At 36.3% G+C, this 26,389-nt stretch overlaps 1 protein-coding gene across 13 annotated transcripts in view; it reads right to left on the minus strand.

Annotated features, from left to right (window-relative positions):
• The window catches only part of EPB41L2 (erythrocyte membrane protein band 4.1 like 2), a 129,081-nt gene that overhangs the window by 30,169 nt on the left and 72,523 nt on the right, over positions 1–26,389 (minus strand). For all 13 annotated transcript variants that reach the window (XM_074896306.1, XM_074896317.1, XM_074896316.1 and 10 more), the window contains exons 5-11: positions 25,536–25,640; positions 18,838–18,880; positions 10,969–11,044; positions 9,273–9,491; positions 7,881–7,968; positions 6,129–6,281; positions 4,840–4,937 (exon numbers count right to left, since the gene is read on the minus strand). In XM_074896306.1, the coding sequence (XP_074752407.1) occupies positions 4,840–4,937; positions 6,129–6,281; positions 7,881–7,968; positions 9,273–9,491; positions 10,969–11,044; positions 18,838–18,880; positions 25,536–25,640 (782 nt within the window). The remainder of the gene's footprint in view (positions 1–4,839; positions 4,938–6,128; positions 6,282–7,880; positions 7,969–9,272; positions 9,492–10,968; positions 11,045–18,837; positions 18,881–25,535; positions 25,641–26,389) is intronic.

The following is a 26,389-nucleotide window of genomic DNA, read 5'->3' on the forward strand; positions in this document are numbered from 1 at the left end:
TGTCTTTCCTATATTCTGGGGTACCAATATAGCAGCTGCTATTCCTCGAAGTTGGGGAATGGCATCTCAAAGTTGCATAGAAGGCTGTATCAAGTGAAAAAAAGATTGAGATGGCTGAAGAGTCGTGACCCAACAGTAACAAGTTTAACAAGCTAGATTCAAACTTTATTTTCTTTACAATGTCATTTATAGACTTATGCAAGTTGATGCCTGCTGGGTATAAGGAGGGGAAGAAAAGCATATTGTGAAAAATAGTATTCACTTATGAATACTATTAATGCTGGGTTCTGTGCTGGGTATGGATGTTTGTACCTAAGTGTCAGTGTCAGAAAGTCCAAGTATCAATGTGGCAGAATTTGCTGTGAGGGATTCTGCTTTGTTCCACCAGTATTTGATACCATATGAGTTTGAAGAGACAGGTCCTTTATACCTCCCTGAATATCCTTCAGTATGAGGACTTCAAGATCTCATTCATCTAACCCTCACTGTTTGTACTTTGTTTTTGAAATCTGAGACATCAGCTTCAACACCAAGGGTACTGTTTGTTCCAGTGCCATCCTTGCTGATAAAATAAACAGTCATCACTGCAGGAACTCTTCTCAATCTCTGCTTCTCTAGAAACGTCTTTGATGTTTCTTCCTGAATCAATGTAGTGCTGCAAATACATGCTTACCCAGCATGGCAGTCTTCATGGCCTATTCTTTCTCTGTAAAAAATCATCAGACTATTCCAGATAGAGCTTTTTGATTTGAGGATCTGCAAAGAATTAGCAGCTCACTGAACATCAGCTTCTTTCAAGCAGAATCAGCAACTGCTATGCCCTTTGTACTTAGGATGTCACAGATGGGCAGGCAAGACTTTAAAGTATTCTGACTTTGTTCTCCTCTTTTGAAGCATTTGCACAGGGAATATCTGTGTCAGTGGAATCCAGTCCAACATATGTTAAGACAGTATCCAGTGGTTGGTTCTGAAAACTGACAGTCATTCTAAAGATAGTTCAGCAACACTGAAGAATTTTGAGATACTTAGCAAAAAGAATGGTGAGATAGTGTGGTGGGTTGAAGCTACTCTGTCATTCCCCTTCCTCAGCTGGACAGGGGAAAGAAAAAAATATAATGAAAAGCCTATGGGTCAAGATAAGGACATGGAGAAATTACTCACCAATTACTGTCACAGGCAAATCAGACTCAACTTGGGGAAAAAATGAATTTATTACCAATCAAATCAGAACAGAATAATAAGAAATAAAACCAAATCTTAAAAACACCTTTCCCGACCCTTCCCTTCTTCTGAGGCTTAACTTTACTGCTGACTTTCTCTACCTCCTCCCCCTAAGCAGTGCAGGGGGACAGGGCCTGGGGGTTGTGATCAATTCATCACACATTGTGTTTGATGCTCCTTCCTCCTCAGGGGGAGGACTCTTCACACTCTTCCTCTGCTTCAGTGTGGGTCCCTCCCATGGGGTTCAGTCCCTTCAGGAACAGACTGCTCCAGCGTGGGTCCCCCACGGGGTCACAAGTCCTGACAGCAAACCTGCCCCAGTGTGGGCTCCTCCATCCATGTGCCCACAGGCCCTGCCAGGATCCTGCTCCAGCGTGGGCTTCCCACGGGGTCACAGGCTCCTCCGGGCACATCCACCTGCTCCAGCGTGGGGCCCTCCCCGGGCTGCAGGCGGAGATCTGCCCCACTGCCAACCCCCAGGGGCTGCAGGGCACAGCTGCCTCACCATGGGCTGCACCACGGGCTGCAGGGGAACCTCTGCTCTGCCTGGAGCACCTCCCTCCCCTCCTTCTGCACTGACCTTGGGGTGTGCAGAGTTGTTTCTCTCACATATTCATCTCTCTCTCCACTGCTAATTGTTCCTCCCAATTTGTTGGGGTTTTTTTTGCTTTTTTTTTCCTTCTTCTTAAATACATTATCACAGAGGTGCTCCCACTGTCACTAATGGGCTCAGCCTTGGCGAGCAGCGGGTCTGTCTTCGAGCCAGCTGGCATTGGCTTTATCAGACGTAGGGGAAGCTTCTGGTAGCTTCTCACAGAAGCCACCTCTATAGCCCCCCTGCTACCAAAACCTTGCCACACAAATCCGAAACAGCTAGGTAGAAGGTTACCATTTTCACTAAGAGAGGATGTTTATGGCTTAGTCAGAGTGCTAGCCAGAAGGATCCAGTCCTGCATGCCTTAGATGCATATGCATGTACCTGAATCCTAACATGTTCCAACACATTTTAAAAGAAACCAGAATTCAAGACAGGCCCTTCTGCACTAAGGCCACTTATGTAATAAAATTACAAGTATCTGGAACTTCACTTTCATTGCTACTATAAAACAGCCTTATGCAATCTTTGTGACAATTTATTTCTCCACATTATTTCCAAGAGAGAGTGCATTATGCATTAAGAGGAAGAAGGCTAAGAGGGTTTTTCCAAGGTTCTTTATTTTCCAGTCTTGGCAAGGCTACAGCATTAACTGCTGGTTTTATCTTCCACCCTGCTGAGATAAACTTTTAATCTTTTAATGTGGAAAAAACAAGAGAACTAATTACTTCCTGATTAAGGGTATTTGAATGGATTTTTTGTATTACAAGCTTAATTACATAAAATAACTGAAGACTATGCTTTTGCCATTTTAAGACATTCTGAGGAGACACTGAAACAATAATGAAAATGTCAAACAAAACATCATAAAGCAGAATTATAAGCACGTTTCTGTAGCCATTGGTTAAGATCCAGAGTTGTAGACTAAGCTTACTTCAAAAGATTAATGTAGATATATAGTCTGACTGTATTTCTTAGACTGTTGCTTTCTGAAAATGGTACTGGAATCCTATAAGGTAGAGCTGATACAAGTGAATCCAATGCATTTTGATTGTCATTTTCAATATAATTTATTACAAATTTTTATAAATAACTTCACATGCTGTCTGAATTTCCCATACATTATAAAAAGATGGATCTTAATGTAAGTATTTGAGAAAAAATGAAACATTGCAAAAAACAACACAAGGAATCTTATGATGTTATATAGGGCAAGCTAAGAGATCTGGAAGCTAAAAATGTACATCTAGGTTGAATACAGTTTATTGTGGTATTGTACACAAACTTTACACATGCTGTGAAAGAGCTACAGTCTCTTGGACTGTTGTAGCAATGGTGTTCTGCTTTTTATCTTGGGAGAAAAGTAGAACTGGATTTATTTTACTGTTTTTAAATCAGGATGAGAGGTTCTGAGGATTTTCTGTCAGATGACATCAGTGGAGTATATGGATTTTACAGAATGGTTCAAGTATTTGTTACATAATGCTCGTTATAATGTCATTCACAGTTATGAAAATCCACTTCTGATTGGAATAAAATCCAAATATTTTTATTATGTCAAAATTTCTGTAGTAAGGTTATCCAATATGTATTAACACTCCTGAAAACTTTTATATTTGCAAATGGTACTTCTCAGTTTCAGATTTTTGACTTTCATAAGATTTGCTTTTTTCCTATTCAGGTCTATTTTATTACTATAAAATTAAGAAATACAGTTTCCCAGCAAATCAAATCACTGTATGAGTTATGTGAAGAGTGTTGATACACTTTTCATTGCAGACACAACTGCATACTATTTGTGCTAACGGATCTCACCAGTCAAAGTAGACTTCAAATTTTAAAGAATAGAATGGTGGAATATGTATCATAGTAAGTTTAATTAATTAATTCTATCAACATGAAAAAAAATATCTTTGATCAGGATTTAAAAAAGAAGTTCTAAATGGAGTGTTCTAAGAGGGATTGCCAATCTAATCACCAATTCTAACATTGCACTCAGGAATATTCTATGTTCAGTGAAAATCTGAATACTGAAAACCATCCAATGTGACAATGTCAGTAATGAACTGCTTAGGTCTTATGGTCCCAAGTTCTCTGAAGGTCTCAGTCTAGCAAGTTTATTCAGCTTACACTAGTATTCAATCAACAGGATTGCCTCTACCTTAAAACACAACTGCTTTTTTAAAATAAAAAACAGGCTACTGAAGGAGAAAGCTTACTTTCTACACATTCTAGTTACTGTGCTCATCTGAAGCAAGAAAGTCAGATTCAGTGCCTATTCAATGCATGAGAGATTCAACCTAAATCGGTGACTCCTAGGCTGCATGGGGCACATGCACTCCCTCATGGAGTTCGTGCTATTATAAAAATCAAATGAAGATTTTTCAAATTCTTTTTCAATGAAGGAAATAGAGAAACAACTCTGTGGCATATTGTTAAGTGCTCATTTACAAATAGAACACAGTTTCAATGGCCAATTCAGAATTTTATGTTTATCAGTTACTGAGGAAAAAATGCAGAGAAAGTTATGGATTATTACATAAACAACACTAGTCTGTTTCTAAAGTGATTCTCTGTTCTTTAAAGAATGACTGTGAACTCAGTCCAGTTTATAAATAAGGGACAATTCAGCTTTAAGTATTTACACTGAGCAGAATATTCTGAAAAGTGAAGAGAATGAAGATTGCTGTCAAGTTCTAAGAGCTTCCTGCGAAGGTATAGAGTGACTTTCTAGATGGCCACTCTGAAGAGTCAATCTCTCAGGAAGTCTTACGTATTATCACTAGTTTAGTTCCATCCAGTTAGCAGTCTGAAAATGTAAATAAAGCAGTTAATTGTACTTGAGACTTTCAGAATTGGTAATTTGGGGTCAGTGATTGTTAGGGTGTCTTCTTCTAAGAGGTATTACTGAGCTGAGAGATTATGGGCAAAGAGGGGAAATCTTCTATACTTTCCTCATATCCTTTAAAAGAAAGATATAAGCATACCTGGAAAAGTGGGGGAAACAGAGAATTATCATTTACCTGAAGAAAGTATGGTGCTCCACACAAACCTTCCATAACCTTTTAGCAGCCCGATGGTTTGGCAGTTTGAACCCGATAGTGCTCTCAAACTGTTCCAGCTAGAAAGAATCCACAAATAAATTAACCCATTTTCTTAAGCTGGTTATTAACTATCAGGCAGAGTTCTGATAGTTCCATTACTGTAACAAGCTGTAATTCTCTTGTCATAAGACTTCATAAGATTTAAAAAAAAAAACCCACACCAGAATTTCCAGCCTTTTAATAAAATTATACTTGGGGGGCTAGTCATGATGGGTAGTAATCACATTATCACTTCCCATCTGTACTAATGACTCTTTTGAGAAACCCAACAATACTTTAGTGTTCCTTGCTGATTTTCTGACTAGCTGCCCAATGTATTTATTTTTAAACTGCATGAAGTAATTGTACTGCAGGTTGTGCTGCACACTTTCCTTGGATTTAATAAGTCTGAAATCCATACTGCAGTGTTAAAACTACCTGATTCATTCACTATATAAAAGTTTCTTAGCAAAAATATTACATTTATGCACCATCAGAAAGTGCAAGAACAATATATCTGTTCCAAAACTTACAAAACTACAATGTGAGTATTGTACTGTTGCTATTTTGACTTCTCTTTTGTTTTAATTACACAGTAAAAGCTACCCTAAATATTTTAGAGTATAATCGGAAAAAAAAAAAATAGTGTGTTTGACATTTTGGTTTTTGTTGAATTTCTTTACAGTGTGTTCAAAATGTAACACCCACACCCCCCCACACACCCACCCTCACCCTCCTTCAGCAACTCCCGCAAACTTTTAACAGTATCTGAAAAGAAAGTTGAATCCACTATTTCCACAGCAGCTAATAGAAAGATGTTAATGTCCTACAGGACAACTCAAGCCTTCAGTTACCCATAAACTACATGCATTGACATTTAGTGAACAATTATACCCAAAGAGGAAGAGAAGCTGGCTCTCTCCCAGGACTGAAAGTTTGCATAGACAGAACATGGCCAGTGTAAGGAGCTTTCCCTGTAAAAACCACTAAAATTACAAGATGGCATCTATTAACAAAAGAAAATAGATTTTCTTCTTGGTCTGCATTTACTAATCAAGGCAAATGTTTAACACAATCAGTAAAATCTGAAGGGGAAAACAAAACGCTCTTAAATTCTGCTCAAATCTAACATAAGCCTGTGAGGACATCTGGGAAAAAATGAGGATGTTTTCTTGTTACTGGATAGAAATGATCTCACAAAAGAAACAAAACAGAAAGGTCCTACTTACTTCTGCTGGCCTGACTTTGATGTAGAAATTACTTCGCTTATAGGAAATCTTCAGAATTTTTGGCCAAGCGAAGCGGTTGATCCGGAGTCTATCTTTGTAAATGAGCAGCCCGTTAGCACATACACCCAGCATGATATCCACACCTTCAGAATCCTATCACGTATGAGACAATTTCATAAAAATCAGTTTAATAACATTCCACACAAGTAATCATCACTGGCATACCTTGAGGGAATAATGCAACTGGGACTTGTTTCATATTCAAACCTGAAAGACCCTGACAATGAGATTTATAAAGTAGAAATAGCCAAGTATATGAATATTATAGGAAAGGCCTTGGACTCTAAGTAATAGCTTTGGCGCTCATATGTCATTGCACATGCCACAGTTCTGGGAAATTTGTCAATATTCTGGCAATAGGGACTAAGTCAACAACTTACAAGCAAGGAAAGGTATGGTGGGTGTGCTACCAATAATTTCAACAAATATTAAAATAAGAAAAATTAAAACCAGGTCTTTCCAACTTAAAACAGTCAGTAAAAGTCTGAACAAGTTGGTAATCATGGTCATCTTTTACAGTCACTTACTATTCCAGTAAAGATACAGGCAGTAATGGATAGTTGGCTGAAAACGTCAACATAATGATTTCAAAGTCCTGGTGGGCTGGCTTTCTGAGCGTTCTGTTCCACTGACAGCCAAGTTTTACAGGCTACAAAACTAATAATTTACTGATAAGGCTTCAATACACTGTACCACTACACAATAGAGCAGAATGTCATGTCCTCCCCAACAACAAATCAACTACATCAAATGCCAACACTCTTATAAAAAATTGGTTCACTGGCATAACTAAGAACTTTAACATATCTGGGCAAACAGCAGTTCAAATACTTGCAGTTAGTTCACTATGGGAAAAGAAAGCTCCAATAATACTCTAAAAATTTATGTTCCTTAAAACACTACAGACCAAGTGAACTGCCGTGCTGCACTTGTATTACAAAAAGAATGTTACAGACATAATTAATGTATGTGAATAAAAATTTAAGTATATTTCTTTCAAGTGTTTCTAACAAAACATGGGAAAAAGTCCATGGAAAACTGCAAAAACAAGTGCACATTGTTTCCATGTGAAACAGAATTAAACAATGTTTCTCCAGTATTTAAAAGTCTTGATTGTCTTTTTTAAGTATAGGACTGATAGGCTTACAATGCATTCATTTTCCTAATGATTTGAGACTCTGGATTTGTGTGAGGGAGTGGGAGGGGGTTGCTTAGTTGGTTTACTGGGTTTTTAACTAAAAAAATCCCACTAGAAATGCAAATTTGATTTGACCTACCCAGAGGAGTGGAAAAAGCACCAAAAAACGCCCTCAGCCAAGACCTCCCCACCACCCTCTGTTTTCAACTCTCATGATACTACAAAAACAATTATGTGTTCTTTTAGGCTTCACTTTGTGACCCCACGTCTCCTTGGCATCAAAAATCTGACATTTTAAATGTATTTAGCTGCTATTATGAATATAATATTATTTCCAAGCAGCACATCTACGGATTAAATAAACTTAGATTTAAAGGAAATTCTAAGGATGTTAGTAGAGCTGTAAAATGAGCAATTACTTTGACCAAGAGATACAAGGCTAACAGCTAAGAACCAAGGGTATGAAATTTTTTAAATAATCTATATATACTATGTTCTTTAATACTAAGCATGTCTATCCTAAAGCAAAACAAAACCAAACCAATCCCCAATACCTTGGCATGATGTAAATCCACTCCATACATGGAGAGTCTCTTAGCATTTTCTAGGAACTGGGAATCCGCCTGTGCTGGAGTCAAGCCCCTAAAACCATTGAATAAGCCTTGAGTTTATTGACAAAAGAACTGAGAATCAACACTGAGTGGAATCCTGGAATTCAGACACGTAGAAAAACCTCAGTTTGTAAGGTATCAGTAGTATTTTTGCCCTAAAGGGAAAGTGTTCTTTCAAAGCATATTATATTCCTTTAGCAGAAATTTCCACCATCACTCCTTCAAAATATTCTAGCTGTATGTTGCTTAAAATAATTCATATGCTCAGATAAAAATATTTTCTCTAAAAGTTCTCTTCTGAGACCTTAGTGAAGCTACTATTTTCAAACTAAGATTTTTAAATACATGAAAGGAGGAGGCTCTACAGAGAGACTTGGATAGATTGGATCGGTGGGCCAATGTTAGTGGGACGAGCTTCAACAAGGCCAAGTGCCAGGTCCTGCACTTGGGCCACAACAACCCCCTGCATGGCTACAGGCTTGGGGAGGTGTGGCTGGAGAGCTGCCAGTCAGAGAGGGACCTGGGGGTGCTGATTGACAGCCGGCTGAACAGGAGCCAGCAGTGTGCCCAGGTGGCCAAGAAAGCCAACGGCATCCTGGCTTGTGTTAGAAATAGTGTGACAGCAGAAGTAGGGAGGTGATAGTCCCCCTGTACTCTGCACTGGTGAGGCCTCACCTGGAGTATTGTGTCCAGTTTTGGGCACCTCAATATGAGAGAGATATTGAGGTGCTGGAGCGAGTGCAGAGGAGGGCAACGAAGCTGGTGAAGGGCCTGGAGAACAAATCCTGTGAGGAGAGATTGAAGAAGCTGGGACTGTTCAGTTTGAGGAGGAGAAGGCTGAGGGGAGACCTTATCACTCTACAACTACCTGAAAGGACATTGTAGAGAGGTTGGTGCTGGTCTTTTCTCTCAGGTAATTAGTGATAGAACAAGAGGGAATGGCTTTAAACTCCAATTGGGGAGGTTTAGACAGGACAGTAGGAAAAAAATTTTCACAGACAGAGTGGTCAGACAGTGAAACAGGCTGCCCAGAGAGGTGGTGGAGTCACCATCCCTGGATGTGTTTAAGGGTCATTTGGATGAGATGTTGGGGGATATGGTGTAGGGGAGAACTTTGTAGAGTAGGGCTGATGGTTGGGCTCGATGATCCCAAGGGTCTTTTCCAACCTGAATGATTCTATGATTCCGTGAAAGTAGGAGGCTCTAGTTACATAGCAAAAGATTTTCAAAGTAACAGTAACTTCAGCTTAGCAGTTTTACACATACTCTTAAGAGAATTGACATAAATGTGGCAAAGCATGATGATTTTATTTAAACCCACTGTATCTGACACACCTGTGTGTTTTGTGTAGCTCAGCTACTTTCTCTTCCATTTCTTGAGTTTGATTGGGTGCAAATTGGAATTCACTGATATAGTCACTGCGGTGCTCCTCGGGATCATGATCACCCAGCTCAGCCTGCAGGGTGTATGAACCAAGGAGGGTGTGAGTCACAAAAGAACATGGCAGCCGACCAGAAGCAATATCCTGACGAAGCTGTAGGCACAAGAAATATCTGCAAGACAAAGGAAAGGGGAAAAACCCAAACAAACAAAAACAAGAACAGAGAAAGTGTTACCAATGACAAGTTTATGAGTGATAGGCAGAATTTATCGAGATGAATGTAATCATATAAGCATATTTTAAAATGAATCAAAGTATTAATAATTTGTTACACCTTACATTATTTGAGCATTATTGCCACACAGTAAATTTCACGTCCATTTTTAAGAGTTAATATTACTTTCATAAATAATGTGAAGAGAAGGAAAAATTCTCATTTCCAATATCAATGAATAAAAAACTATCTAGTTTGTAACAAGATTTGACTTAGTAACCCCTTCATTTCAAATTGTAGCCTGCAGGTATGTAAGGTTTACAAATAAAAACCCATGCATTTCCTTTGATATTTCCATTTGGCTTTAAAATTCTAACTTTTATATCCCTTGTAGTTCACAAGCTAATCAAGTCATGTCATACACAAAAGAAATCCAGTTCAGTACTGAACTCATAATTGCCTTCCTTAAACCATGTATGTATTAGAATTTAGTATTTCAGGTACTGCATACAGCCTTCTATCAAATTTAACAAGTCAATAATCAGTAAACATTCTGCCTTAGCACAGATTTTGAACATAAATAGAGATTTACAAGTGAAGCTTAAATTTAAAGAAATTTAGCTCTAAGCTATAACCATAAAAATGTTTTTATCAGCTGAACATGCAACTGAAAAGCCAACCAACTCACTGAAAATTTTCAAACAGACAGCTTCTTTTAAATACACTGAGTAAATGTCTTAGACTATTTGTAGTAATATATCAGCTACATATTTGTGAAGCTATCTTGTTTTGTGCAGAAGATGCATCCTACATGATGTAAAATATATTCTGCCTCAGCAGTCATCTAACTCCAAACCAAAACTGTGTGTTTAGGGTTTTCATAACTCCTGAAAAAATGATTGTTGATTCCCTGCACTCTACTCATTGGTTATGTTAGACTTGCAGTGATAGTTTTTAGGTGTCTAGTATCCACTGCAATCTAAGTATTTTCTATCTAAGCACTTTGGAAGAGAACTATTTTCAGATTTTATTACGTTTTATGCGTTTATTTAATGCATATGTATAAAATTATGTTATCACCAACCTAGCCTAGATTATTACTGAATTAGCTTGGATGCCTTGAGCTTCCTTTTTAATATCAATAGCCCCACACCCTCCTTTGCTGTATAATAAAATAGCAGCCTGACAATAAACCACTGGCTTCTTTCAGATATGATCATTTGCATCTTACCTCCCACCCAAATAACATCCCCACATCATTAAATCTTTCTCAGGTTCCTTCCTGAAGTTTTCACTTTGCCTTTTCAACCTTGTTCCAAAAAGCAATTGATGTAAGAATATCTATAGTGTTCTATAGTAATAGCCAAACCTGTTATGGCATCCAGAAACTGAAGAAGAAATTTTATATGGCCTTAAAATTAGGAACTGTGCATACCTAGTGATGTCTTCAGTCAACTGTGAAGGATCAGGGGGATAAAACTTCACATTAAAGGTGAATATCCAAGGTAAACCTAAACATGGGAAATGTTAGATTGTTAATCACAAACAAGTTGAAGGAAGCAAAGAAAGAACCTTACTGAAAAATGTTAAGCAGTCATTTAAATCTTAGATTACTGAAAACTTGAAGAAAGTTTTTTCCCTCTTTTTACAGTATATTAATAAGAAGTATAGATTATTTTCATTATCAGGTAACTCATACACATACAGTGAAAGATTAGCATGTTAAAAATTATTTTTAAAGAATGTTTTACATTAAGTTATGTAAATATCAGAAGACATTTTTAATTTGAAAACTACCATAATATATTGACACTTTTCAGATATTCTGTGTTTAAAGACACTTGCACTGAATTTGTGTTTATTTCCAACTCCTCCAAGGCTAACAGTCTCCTCCTGTTTAAACTGACTTAATGTGAGAGACTGTACAATAACTATGAACATGAGATGTCAAAATGAGGTCTGCATTGTATACAACAGAAAGATAATAAGTAAATTATTCATATTCATACAGAATGCATGGAAGACAAAAAATATTAGCCATTCCTCCTTTAAAATATTTTTTGAGAAACAATATCTTTAGCAACTATAATAGTGATGTTTTAAGTTTAAATTCTTATGTGCTACAACTGTTAACACCATGTGCATTTCTTAAGCAAAAGCATGCTTAAAACTAGATTAATAATACAATGTTGCCTTTAGTCACAGCTCTAGTTTTAAATATGCTTTTAAGACTTGAAAGCTAAAGTCACTCAACAACAATTAAAATACAGTCTCTACCAGTATTGTAACACTATATAGAAGAGGAATACATTCATTGGAAAGTACTAATAACTTGACAAAATGTAGAACTTTCCTAATTCAAACTGATTTTATTAAGTACAATGCAGACATACATATGTAATAAAAAATCCCAAAATAGGAATCTAGGAAAAGAATGTAATAGTTTGGTTTTGCATGCTGCTTGAAAGCAAATGCAGTTGAGCTTTATTATATCTTGCTAAACATAAAGAATGTAACACTACAATGTAGATCTGCTAAAAAATGATGAAGAATGATAAGAAATCAAAATATTATTGAAACAGTTAAATAACCGTTTCTGTCTTTCTCTTGCCCCTTTTCTCTAATGCAAATAATATTTTGGTGAAAGACCTAGCAAAAATACTTTTTGGTGGAAAGAGGTTATCATTTTATAAAGCTTGTTAATGTTGAATTTTGGACAGCAAACAATTTTAAAAATCTGTCCTACACAGATAGATCATGCTTTGAAAAATGTGTATTTTAACAACAACAAAAAAGAAATGTCATTTGCAACAATGCTACAAAAGAGTGCTGACATTTTTGTTTAAGGTTGTTTACTTTAAAAAATCCTGTTTTAAAGTTTCACAGCTGTTGAAGGTGAAGAGTTGCCTTGTAGCAATATTTCTAATGTCTTTCAACATATTAAAAATTATTTCAGTTTTTCAGACATGACTATTCTTTGGAGAACTTCAACTTCTGCTTAAGTGTGAACCTCATTCTCCACCTGGTTGCTAAGTCACTTATTCTCTTTTGAGAGGTCACAGTTTTAGGATATCTTAATGTTCCCAGCTATCAGTTATTTGTTAGAATGATGATAACCTTACAAAATAAGGCAGGATTCCTTAAATGAGAAAGCCTAATTTATCGGATGTAGATATAGTACTGAATTAGGTAAAATGCCTCATTGTGTCATCTACTACAATCCAGTGCAAGACAGAATTAAGACAAAAATACCTTTAAAAAATACCTAACACTAGTTAATACATATAGCATGACAAACTGGAATAATTAGCCCACTTCCATCATTTATCTTCCAGGGAATTAGCATCATTTAATGAAAAGTTGTTGATACTGAATGAGCCAAACTGATGAAGAGGAGCAAGTGGGCCAAAATATCTATGCAAAAAGTGTTCAGGAAATGTTGTCATATTAGAAGGGCTGTGGGATGGGGAGAGATGGATGAAGGATGTGTCCTTCCACAGAGGTATTAAACCAGTCTTTTCCTGGAATGAAGCAATGTTTCCTGGTATGAAGCAATTTTTCCTGGTCTAAAATTGCAGTTAAACTAGTCACAGATGAATTCCTGCTTAACCTATTCCCTTTCTTGTCAGCATTTCTACAGTTAGCTTTCTGAAAGCACTGTAGCCAGGAGACCTAGACACCATTTTTAAGAAAAAAAAAAAAAAAAAATTAAAAACGTATATTCTCTGTAAAAAGCTGAAAAGAGCATAAATCCTCTGAATGCATAGACTATGTGAAAAATTTCAGATGTCTACTCATACTAACTCCATAGCTAATCCATTGAAAAAATGTAATTGACTTTGTACTAAATATTTTCTGGACAGTTGGTGACCTTATATTTTGCCCAATTACTGAAAGCACATTTATCCCCTGAATATAGAATAGCAAGTATATTACAATGTGCACAGTCTGTATTTATACTTCTCACTACAGCATACTGTTTATAGACACATAACCGAGGCATACAAACGTAACTGTCTCCCTACAATAGTGCACACTATTACTGGCACTTTGAATTGGTGGCCAAGACAAAAACAAACAAAAAAAAAATCTGATATTTAAAATGATATTTAGCATTCTGTCCCTGATAAAGCCCTCTGTTTTGATGTTTAATAATATGGGTTATAGAAATGTCAGAAATTTTTCTAGCCAGCTTGTTACCTCAAAAATGCTTCTGTGGCAATTTTAGGCTCATTCTTAGAGAAAGAATGCAATATAACCAACCAGCTAGCAGCATACAATTAACATGATTCATCCCATTTAAACTAGGAAATCAGTGAGGGTTTTTTTCCAGTAAAGGTTTTTTCTGACTTTTACTCGTGATATCTCTTGTGTCTCAGCTAAGATTTTTAGGTTACTGTGTGACTAGGACAGATACACTACTGACAGGCAGATGTAAAAATACCCCATAAAATTAAGACAATTAATTCTATATTTTTTCTTATAATACCGCCAAGAAAATCAAAGAAATGAGGAAGTTTCTTTCCAGTCTACATTTTCAAAAATGTGTAAAAAGCAGAGTACAACAGACAGTCCTGGTTGGACCGACAAGATTCAGTTCACAAACTCAAGACATCTCCAAACTGCAAAATAATTTTTTATAATTTGTAGATATACAGAAGCACTTCTGCAAGACAGCTCTTCCCTTGGCACAGGTACTTAGTTCTCTTCACCAACTATAAGCTAGAGGCTAAGTGTGATTGGATCAAAATTAGCCACAACTTTTACAGATATATCATTGTTTACATAAAAATAACGGATATAAAATAAAGTGACCCTGCATAAAGTGATCCCCATATTTTGATGCCTGAGCATAACTATACGTTTTGTTAGCATTAAAATCAGTTGGAGCTGTACATTTAAAAGGCAAGTCTTTTCCTTAATTAATTTTAACTTCCCTTGGCACTTTAAATACAAACATTAGATTTCTTTATATTTTAGAATGCTGTGCTGCAAAATTCTAATCTCATGTTACATTACACTCACAGAATTGTATTTATTAATCACCATTTGGTCTACTGCGTTATTTGAAAATATACCTATTTAACCATATAATTATTCTTCTACATCATTCTCTTTCTTGAGCAGTTGTTTAGGTTGTGCTGCAAATATACCAAGAATGTAAAAAAATCCATTTCAACTCCATGTCATTCCCAGAACTACGTTAATTGTTGGCTAAGTATGTCTTAAAGACTAGGCCAGTATTGCATTGGGCTGTTTTTAAGTTTCCCAATCTGAATGACTGGATGCCCATTAACAAAAGGATGTTGAGAACACTCTAACAGTCTTCAGTACAAATAAAGAGAAAGGTTTAAGTTTATAGCCTAAGATTTGTCATCAGCTGCCTTATTGTACTATTGCATCTGTTCTAATCCACTTACATAAAATTACAGAGGAGTTCCCTCACCCCCCTCAATACTTAACTGAATCAAATAACATGCAAATTAAGTTTACTATCTTCAGTCCTTTGGTTAATCACTCCTTCTTAAAAAGAAAACTCTCCTATCACCATAACCATTACCTCTTTTGATGCTAGTGGACATAGCTTCTTTCAGCCCTAGACTGCTGAAATGTAATTATATACATAAGACACCACTGCCTCTCTTCATAGGCAATGGAAAAAAAGGGGCATTTGGTTTGGCTCCCCTCTCAGGCACTTCACAGAATCACAGAATGCATCTACGCACTTCCTGAAAGTGTTTCTTCAAAAAACAAGTGCATTTACCTTAAGTGGACAGAGTTAACCTAAATTAGATCAGATTAGTCATATCCTAGGTACAGTGATGAGTTTCTAGAATCTTTCTGGCTAAATATGTATTCTCTTGGCAAAAGACAGTAAGACAATTTTACAGTTAACTTCAAGAGCAAATCCAGTTAAATGTGTCCATCAGGTGTCAATGCACAAAAACCCACCCCTATACCAGTCTATTTTGCCTTCAGAACATCCAAATCCTTTCCATTTCTTATGGTGCAATATGAAAGTATTCTTTGCAATAAAAATACTAATCGTGCTGCACACTAGAAATAGATTTAATTGACATAACTTTACCTTGGATTTAAACTATTCTGCACAGCATACAAATCTCATTTCTGTTTAGAACAGAATGAACTACATTGACACTAAAAACAGGATATATTCCCAAAATAGCTTCAAAATTTGTGTAAAGAGAATGATAATCAGGTCTATAACTCAGTTTCGTACGCTTCAATTACACAAACAATAAAAACAACTAATTATGCTTCCCAAAACAGTTTACATGTTCACATCTAATTAGTAACTGTGAACATTGCAGACAAAAGATTGATCTTCAATTGCAATAAACACTATGATGAAACAAGGCTTATGGAGTTTACTCATTCACTTCTTTTAGTCTGAGAATGAGAGTTATGAAAAATATCTATAGACAAAACAGCTGAGTATCATGTGTTCTATACTAACTGCATGTACAACAACTCACACTGGTAAGTTCTCAAATTAAATTTTATATAAGGGTGAACCACCACACTCTCTGTGAAGTCTGGGATTTTACTATTTCAAGGTCAGTTGCTACTGCCTGTACCATCACAATATTTGAGCTGAAGTTCTCAATTTTGCAAAAGCCTGAATCCGCTTTAGATGTATCAATTTTGAAGAAGATAGTGACAGAAATGTAATTACTACACCTGTCTCTGATTGAATTAACTAGGGGTTTTAATCCATGCCAGTGGATATCCTATTACATGAGTTAGAAAAAAGTAAAGAATTAATTTTCCTAAAGAGGTCAAACTGGCTGAAAACAAACAAGGTTTTTGCCACCTTCATAGCTCAGAGAACAGAGAAAGTTATCTGTGGATCACATTCATTAGCTGAAGTAACATCAGTAATTGCTGAGATCCAACATAACCGCCCAGCCAAAGGCCAACCTGAACTAATAAGAGATCACACAGAAGGCCTAAGGACCCTGAATTAGCAAGAGACAGCCTGATGCAGAACATGACTTGGGGGAGACTACAGGATTCTTAATTCCTCTTCCCCAGTCACAGGTGGTACATACATGCCCAATGTGCAGAGTATAAGCATGTACACACATAAGAAAGAGACAAAGACTGTTATAAATAGTAAGTTGCAAACTGACATGCTGAACTCCATTTCCAAATTTGTGTGTTCAGATCAATGCAACTCTCCAGATACACTTATCTAGCAAACTAGTGCTTTAGTTTGTGCTCTAAAAGAGAAAAAGAAAAGAGTTTCTTAATTTCAAACATTCAAATGGACTTGTAGGTTTTACAGGTACCTTAAATTTATTATAATCGAGTATTTTTGTATGTAAGATTTCCATTCTTGACCCAAAGACAACTATATTCAGAACTAAGTCTGAAACAAAGAAAAGCCTCATTACTTGGTACTCATGTAGCTAGGGGATAAAAATTGTCTTTGTCATGCATTACAGTATCTGGAAACTTTAGTTATGAGGAACACAGTTGACAGGATGCTGATTACTTGTAAAATGGTGTTCTTACTTGATTGTTTGCCTGATACACTGTGCCTATCAACTCTGAAGTGCTAAAGAGCAGCAAAAAAATTCCAAAAAATCACAATGCCTGATTCAAGAAACTGGACTTGACCTCCATAAAATGCATGTCCTCATGCTGTATGAAAAAATCAAATCTCCTTCAAATATATATTTTTAGTATATATTATAAAGTATTAAAAAAATGTTCTATAGTGCATCCAAAAAATTTTCAGGTCAGTTCTTAGACTTTAGATTCATGATACATACTTGTAGGCTTTATAGAATGCAGATCACTCCAGAAGACAATAACAAAAAGTATCAATGTCATCAATACTTTGTCAAATATTAAACCCAAACAAAACAAGTCTTCAGCCTACATGTATTTGCATAACTAATAGGTTATTAATGAAGACCTGTAGAATAAGAAGTTATAATACTTGAATCTAACTTAATTAAAAGGATTGCCCCTAACTTGCATAAGTGTATATTAGTACATTCACTGCTTTAATAGGTCTAATTTGCTTATACAAGAGCATGTTAGATCAAAACCCATCATTTCTAAGGAAGCTTCTGTAACTTTAATTTCTTTACTTAAAATATAAACTGCAGATTCCTAGTAAGGGATTTCACTGATTGGGAAAGGTCTAAAGAAAGCAGAATTAACACCGCTATGATTTCTGGAAAAATTTGAGTGTTGCCTTGAAATAAGAAGTTAACAATAGTAAAGAAACCATCTTTTTGTCATTGTAAATAACACACTGCTGTCTTAATTACAAGCGCTCACAATGGATCACATTCCCAAAAAAAGTTCAGTTTCTTAAATATCTAACTTAAATTCTTGTGTTGGAAATATAGACATGTAAATCTTACTATCATCACCATCTCCTGCCCACTTACATTTCCTATCAGGCACTACCAAAAGAACATTTTCATCAAAACCACAACAAAAAAACCCTGCATTGGCCACAAATGGGTAAAGCAATAAAAAGAATTTCAGTAAGGGCAAGGGCTGTCTAGCACTTCTTAGCTGGCTATTTTGCAACATGCAGACTCAGAATATCTCCTAAATTTACTCTCCATTCACTTCCCTATCTACTACGAAACCCACCAGGCTAGTGAAGAGTTTTGACAGAGTTTTATGCAAACACAGTAAAATAAATTACCCATTGTGTATTCAGCATAGGAAGTAGAAAAGCTTCTCGCATGGATTCAGTCTGAAAAGCATGGTAGCGAGATTATGCTCCCTATTCCATTTCCATTCTGGAAATGATCGACACATCAAAAAAGCCAATGCTGGACTGATCAGTACTGAAGAATATGCGTTTTCTGTAAGACATACTGAATTTCTTTTTATAGTTTCATATTATTCTGGTGGGTGTTGGAAGTTAGAAAGTCCTATAGCAACGACCATGACCATCTTTACAAGATTACATTCTCCATCCTATATAATCCAAATATGAGCGCAAAGTTGAAAAACATCTACTGTTTCAGGATGCAGAAAGACCAATTATTAGTCATATACAACAGAAAATTTGAGGCAGCAGCCAGTATAATAATTAACTTCTACAGCAGAAGGCTGAATGATTCACTCCTTCTTGGATAGTGGACAGAAATGGAAGCTTTGCTTTCTGTTCTAAGGCTGAATACATCATTATCAGATTACTTTAGTGCTGTAAGTATAAAATTTAGTCAACATTCAGGCTACTAAGTTTATGAAGAATATTTCTGTGAGGAAATAAAAGGAGCATAACACCTGAATACAAAGTACTTACTTCGAATTTGCCTCTTAATTTCCTTCGAAGAATCTAGCCAGTTCTGAAAAACAAACCAAACACAACCAGAATTTAAAATCACTTCAGAAGATGGTGAAGTAATTTCATACAGTGCAGTTAGTTTGTATTGTTCAGACATCTGTTCTATTTTAAAATAACCCATAGAATTCTAAAATTGAACTCGTGATTTGCTAGCAAGTGTCCCCACCCATGTACATAAATTAAACTGTGTAATGCCACTCCCTTCACGGTTGTCTTATTGCTTTAGTCCATTTATGCCATATCATTTTTAAAAGTCTTACAGTGGAGGTGGTCTAGCAAATTACAATTAACAAATGCAATTTTCTCTCACCTCTTTTATTGATATAAGCAGACTTTTCAGGAAAGGCTATGTAATCTCTACATGTCTGTGTTTACACACTCATACAAAGTTACTTAAGACGATATTTCTCTTGAACTCCAGAGAGTTATTATTACTATCATTTGTGTTAAAACATATACATTTCAGTTCTGATAACATTCAAAAGAGCTTGGAAAAACCTAATCAAATTTCATTATTTTTTTTCTGACCCCCCCCAAAGCAAAATTATCTTTGAACATGTATTATGTTAATATTGATATACTGGCAAAGTTTGAATCTAGATACTCATCTCTATTTTAGGCAATCCAAATAAAGTAATTTTTTCCATATTTAGAAGTCTCACTGCTAAATGTGTTCTAGCCTCAATACCAAAAATATTTTAATATATTCTGTGCAACCTATTAAATAGCTCATGGCATTTCTGTTCTCACTGATATGTGCAAAGAGACTTTTTTGTGACTGATCATCCAAAAATACAACTTTGAGAAGGGAGACTAAGAAATCAGTAATGTATATTCATGAGTAACTCAGACAATCCTGTTTACTAATTTTACCCATAGATGTTAGAAAATACATTGAGACACTAGAAACAAGCCTTTTAACAGCAGGTAATGAGAATTTCCTTTATACAGTGTTTGAACCTTTATTTCCCATGCTCAGACACATATACACAAGCATACACAGGCACACAACCAGCCTGTGAGAAGTACTTAGCACATTTCAAAGACAGAGATGTGCAAAGTAGGGAAGAATTGGCAACTGACTTGTAAGGTCAAGGACAACATTTACATTTCCACAAACCACTGCATATATTAGCAGCTTTATGGTCAGAGGGAACCACAGTGCCAGCACAGATGTTGCTAAAGGGATATCCCCACCAATGTTTCCTGCCTAACCTAGCCAAGCCACAGATGCTGGGTATAATGTGATTCACCTTTCAGTCTATGGTGCCAAACTCCAGATGCAACAATTGTTTTCCAATACCATATCTCTTGGTCTTTATTACAGGCTTTCCCACCCAAAGTAAAATTTATTTCAAAGAAACAAAACGCTTGACCCCAGTTTTATGGGTCTGTATGGATTAGGAGAATGTGGAACTATGTATGTTTTTGCACTACTGCAAATCCTTAATGTAGATTACCTCTGCTGATAAAGGATGTGGCTTCTATGAATATGACCTGAAATACGAAGTTCCCTGTTGTAAATGACCTTGGTCCAAGTTGATTGATCACATATGCATCATGTATATATTAGACAAATACTGTTTACAAATTAAATGCAAAAAACCTTTTAATCATTTTAATATATGTAATTAAAAGAAAGAATAATTTCACATTCCTTGCTTTAAGAAGTTTGTGACCTCTATGTTTCGTAACTACTATAATTTTTCTGAGATGCACAGTCCATAACTTCGTTACAAAGGAAGATATATAAAATACTCCTCAAAAAAATCTGGATACCATTTATTCTGCTTAAGTCAGAAAAATTACTGTCTGTTGGAAGAGCCTTGACTTCCAGTGCCTTTCCATGTCAACAGAAGTCTTCAAATTTAGCTGAGACTCACATCAGCTACAGTCATCATCCTAGGTTTTGGCATGAATTCCATTCCAAAATGATACCCAGCCATATTCTTCCAATTACAAAGATAACTAGAAGTAGCTTAAACTCTTCAATTTTAGATAAAGTATAGTATAAAGTAAATAAAGTAAATAAGTATAGAGTATAGCATGGCATAACTACAGTCTAGGATTCCTGACTATGTTCCTTTCAGTGCTTTATCTTTTATCACTACGAAACAGGAAAAAAGAACATACAATACAGAACATACTGCAAGATGATAAGAATAATCCTTCCTTTACAGGAGCTATAAGTTCATTTTCTAATTTTCAAACCTGGACTAAGCTTACTGGAAGCAGACTTTGCCACCATTTTTCATTACTGTTCCATCAAATTAAAGCAGATGCTTATATTCCATTTATATGCATAATTATGGGGCTGTTGTTTTTTTACATTTGTGCCTTTTATTATGGATAAATTAAACACTATTGAAAGAATCTACCCTGAAATAGACCTCTTAATGCAGAATAGACAGGTCTGTCTTTCAAAACAAAAGAAAAACTGTGAACACACTACTTTGCTCCAGTAGGCAAAAACTATTTGTTTAATTTGTGAATGTTAAGGTTATAGATGAGACAAAACAGTGAATTGTCAAACAACAAAATGTTCTCTACCAGTACAAAAGTATTTTGTATAAATCCAGAAAAGCAGCATTTCCAGCTGGTGCCCAGAACATAAGAGCAGAAGCTTTCTAATGCTTCTGCAGACCTATGAGTGTGAATAGAGCATTCATGAACTTTTGAGGGTGTAGAGCAATGAAATCACTCACAAAACTTTAGACCGATAAATTTAACATTTGCAAAACAACAAAAGAAATCATTAATGAGTAATTTGACCTAAATAGTTTTAAAATGTGTATTAAAGCGAACAAAAATCAGTCTGATTTGAAGACATAGCATGTCTCCCAGCTGCACAGAACACCCATAGAGAAGAGTTAATGGGACTCCTCCTCCAATGGTACCCCGATGGCGCATTAGGGAGCAGCTCTAATTCAAAAGAGTGCCTGGCATTCAGTTTCCACACCCCACAGCTGCCATTAAGTTCAACAGCTGAGTCATAAATGGGTGGCTGTGATGAGTGCACAAGAATGAAAAAAATACATCATTCAGCATTTAGTACTGACTGGCCTGGAGGTCAGAGATTTGTGTCATTTTAATCTGAAGAGGCAACAGTCATAAGAGGAGAAAAAAATGCATCAGAAAGAACTGGTACTGAGTTGAAAAAAGAGTGCAAACTTACTACAGAGGTGAACAAAAGAGAAAGCCCTAAAACAAACAGAAGTTCCAGGTCCCCAAGCTTTCTTTTGCAGCTATTGCTGAACACAACTGATCAGCCCTCCACATTTCCATCTATTACTTAAATCAGAACATTAAATGTTGAATGCTTTTTTCTTTTTTAGAAAAGAATGAAAAAAGTTGAGAAACTTAAAAGTCTTAAGATGGAAGCATTAAAAACATACTACAAATATTTAACATACTGAAAAAAATTTAAATGGTCTTCATCCACGTATTAAAGAAATCCCTTCAATAATAAAAATGAGTGCTACAATCTTAGTACATTCTGTGTAGCTATACAATTTCAAACTTACCAGCATGAAAGAAATGGCAGTTGAGGAAGGGGAACTTCCTTAGCACATGACCAGTAATTTTGCCATATTAAGACACTGCAGTAGCTACCCTTCACATTATCAGGGTATGCTTATACCATAACTGGTGTAAGAACTTCCAAACACATTGTTGTACAAAAGTGGTAGCTTTGAATAAGAACTTGAATGACAACAGCAGTAAAAGTAAGCTTGCCTATATAAATGTGCACATTACAATACAGACCATCCAACCCATAAAAGACTGTATGTATTTAGCCACATGACTAGTCCATGCCAAAGCCCACATTTTCAAATTCTTCTTTGAAAACCTGGGTATTCCCACTTAACTGGTAATCACAATTTTGAGCTGCAACAGAGGCATAGTACCATCCTCATAATGGCACGTCAGGTTCAATCTAGAGCATATGGGCTATCCAGACAGGAAATATCTAAAATAAACCCCTCCTTCACTGTTACTCACTGACATTCAAAATCATGTAGTTCTTGCAGCTGATCATAAATTAAGCTTAATCCTGTAGTAGAAAACAGGAGGTGGGAAATGCAAATCTGCTAGAGAAGACTCCTTTTTAAATTTCTCCAGATAACACTAAGAACTTACTTGTGTGAAGAAGACAAAATTCAGCTATGCTTTTTTAGTCTTGATAACAAACTGGACCAGATTTCTCCATTAGTTTTTAAATAAAAGCCTGCTCCTATCCAGCAGGATCCCAGGTCTGTTATTAGACCTCTTCTCTCTTGCCAGAGATCAGACTATTTTGCTGTGTGTGTACAGTATAGATTTTCAGTTTTAAGTAGCAAAAATAAAGGGGCAACATGTGATAACAACAAATAATAATCAAGATTCAGAAGATCTACTGAGATACTCTTCATTGTTACACCAGAGAAGTTCTCACTTCTATAAATGGTTTACAGATCAATAACAAAAATAAAATATCCAAATAAAAATTCATCAAGCCCATGTTATATATGGGGATCATTTATACAGAGGAATTGAGTATTTTGCTCAGTGCTTCACGGAAAGTCTCGCTGCAAAGCAAATAACTCTAGAAAACAACTGTACTTGAATGGAAGTTGTCAGAAATTCAGAAACCACTAGATTAGACTTCATTTCAAACACAATACTGTCATGAGAAAGATGACAGAAAAAACCCCAAAGCTTCTAGACTAAGTATAGTTCTCATCTAATGGTGTTTCCTGCTACAAATACATCTTTATTGATGATCTAGATGAGGGGATCGAGTGCACCCTCAGTCAGTTTGCAGATGACACCCAGTTGGGTGGGAGTGTTGATCTGCTCGAGGGCAGGGAGGCTCTGCAGAGAGACCTGGACAGGCTGGAGCCATGGGCTGAGGCCAACTGGGGGAGTTTCAATAAGGCCAAATGCCGGGGGCTGCCCTTGGGCCACAACAACCCCCAGCAGCGCTACAGGCTTGGGGAGGAGTGGCTGGAGAGCTGCCAGTCAGAGAGGGACCTGGGGGTGTTGACTGACAGCCGGCTGAACAGGAGCCAGCAGTGTGCCCAGGGGGCCAAGAAGGCCAATGGCATCCTGGCTTGTGTCAGCAATAGCGTGGCCAGCAGGGACAGGGAAGGGATCTCACCCCTGGACTCGGCACTGGTGAGGCCACCCCTCGATTCCTGTGTTCAGTTTTGGGCCCCTCACTACAAAAAGGACATTGAATGACTCGAGCGTGTCCAGAGAAGGGCAACGAAGCTGGTGCAGGGTCTGGAGCACAGGTCGTACGAGGAGTGGCTGAGGGAACTGGGAGTGTTTAGTCTGGAGAAGAGGAGGCTGAGGGGAGACCTCATCGCCCTCTACAGCTACCTGAAAGGAGGTTGCAGAGAGCTGGGCATGAGCCTCTTTAACCAAGTAACAAGTGATAAGACAAGAGGTAATGGCCTCAAGTTGTGCCAGGGAAGGTTTAGACTAGATATTAGGAAGTATTTCTTTACAGAACGGGTTGTTAGGCGTTGGAATGGGCTGCCTAGGGAGGTGGTGGAGTTCCCATCCCTGGAGGTGTTTAGAGTCGGGTCAACATAGTGCTTAGGGATATGGTGTAGCTGGGAACTGTCAGTGCTATGTTAAACGGATGGACTAGGTGATCTTCAAGGTCCTTTCCAACCTAGTTGATTCTGTGAAATACAGATATTAAAAAGAAATACAATTTTTCCACTTCAATTTGTAATCATTGGTCTGTTTTCTTTATGAAAGAAAAGATGACTGCAGGTGTATCATGCTCATGGACAAAGCAACATCTGGCCCATAACTAACTGTAAATGTTCAGATACTGGGAAAAACTAAATTGGCTTTTGGTAATTAGTGGAATGCATGCCACAGACTGATTTTAATATTTTTCTCAGATCAGCAATCTAGATGTGCTCGAGCATCCAACATCTAAGCAAGTACAAAGGACGACGAAAATAAGTTATCAAATGCTATTTAAGAGATCCTTTTGAATGTAGTCATATCAAAACACCATTCATTTGTAAAATTAGCATCCAGTACTGGTGATGGGCTAGCTCCAGTCTCATCTTTACAAAGGAATTCAAAGGTCTAATAGTTACAGACTTAGGGGCAAGATTTCCTTTGTGTTCCTCTTCAAAGGAACATACTGAGATTGAACATACATTATTGAACATACTGAGAAAAGGCAGAAAAAATATTGGAAAGTCAGGCAGAAGATTAATTTGTTTTTATTATTTATCATTCAAAGGGTTTTTTGATTGTTTTTAAATAAAATGTAAATAATTATAAAATTTCTGGAAATTTGGGGAGTTTTTAAGGCAAAGACAGTTAAAATTTCTTATCTTCACTTGCAGGGATGGCATACTGTTCTACTACACTATTTCACTATTTTACTATACAGCCTAGCAATTACTCGATTAGTTTTCTCAAAAATGCAGATATTCTAAATATTCTCCTACTCTAAATAATAAATGGGCACTTTGTTAAGCATCAACATACACATCAGTATCTAGCACATATTGCAAGTTTATGGCAGACTAGAATTGATATTTTGCAACAGGTTACTCAAATGTTTGGATATAACTCACTGAACTATTGAAGTCAGGAGCAATGCAGAAAAAGAAACAAACAAAACCTTCATACAGGCTTACCTTCTGTTCTGAATTCTCATAAAACAACAGCCCAAAATAGTCTTTTTCCAGTAAATTAAGATGTTCACACACTTTGTCAAACAGCACTTGGCCTTTTGCTCTTTTCTGAAAAAATAAAGAAAAAAGAAGAAAAAAAGAGAAAAGTATTATCAGTAAACCAGTAAAATCCTTAATTACAGGTATTGTTATTCAATTGTATCAGTCAAGAAAATTTAAAATATCAATAAATTTGATTACAAAGCTGTAGCTTTCTTATGATACACTGTTCACCATATTTTGAAAGCTATACATGTCACTGAGAAAAATAAAGACATTTCATTTTTTTCAGTTCATCAAAAAATTGACTTGAATGCACAAGAAAAATTCAGTACCTAAATTAATTTAAATATTTTGAACCACTGTGTGTCACTAACTAGTTCTTAGTTTTTCTGGATCTTTATTTTTAAAATAATGGAAGACTTCTTCATAAGAGCCAACTTTTTCTATATTATTACCTTCTAAAAATTAATATACGTTCTAGAGTGTTAATTTCTGTTAACTTATCTATTTCTAGCATTTTGGCATACATCTCAATGACTTTTATGAATCATGTGATATGAACTCCCAAGAAAAATCAAATCATCATCTTCAAGAGACCAGAAGAACAGATTACTAGAAGTCAGTGATCAGACCAGTAGAAGTAGCATGCAAGTGTAAGCAGAATATTAGCAACATGTCTAGTTGTCTATACTGCACAAGTTTTGAGGGGCAGAAAATAATGAGAGGGCTGCCTTCTATCTGTAGATTTATGAACTCTCTCAGCACTCAACAAATCCATTAGTTGCTCAAAATTAAAACCAGTCTTAAAGAAGTTT

The sequence above is a fragment of the Athene noctua genome, chromosome 1 (assembly GCF_965140245.1).
Source record: "Athene noctua chromosome 1, bAthNoc1.hap1.1, whole genome shotgun sequence".
NCBI classification, from domain to species: domain Eukaryota; kingdom Metazoa; phylum Chordata; class Aves; order Strigiformes; family Strigidae; genus Athene; species Athene noctua.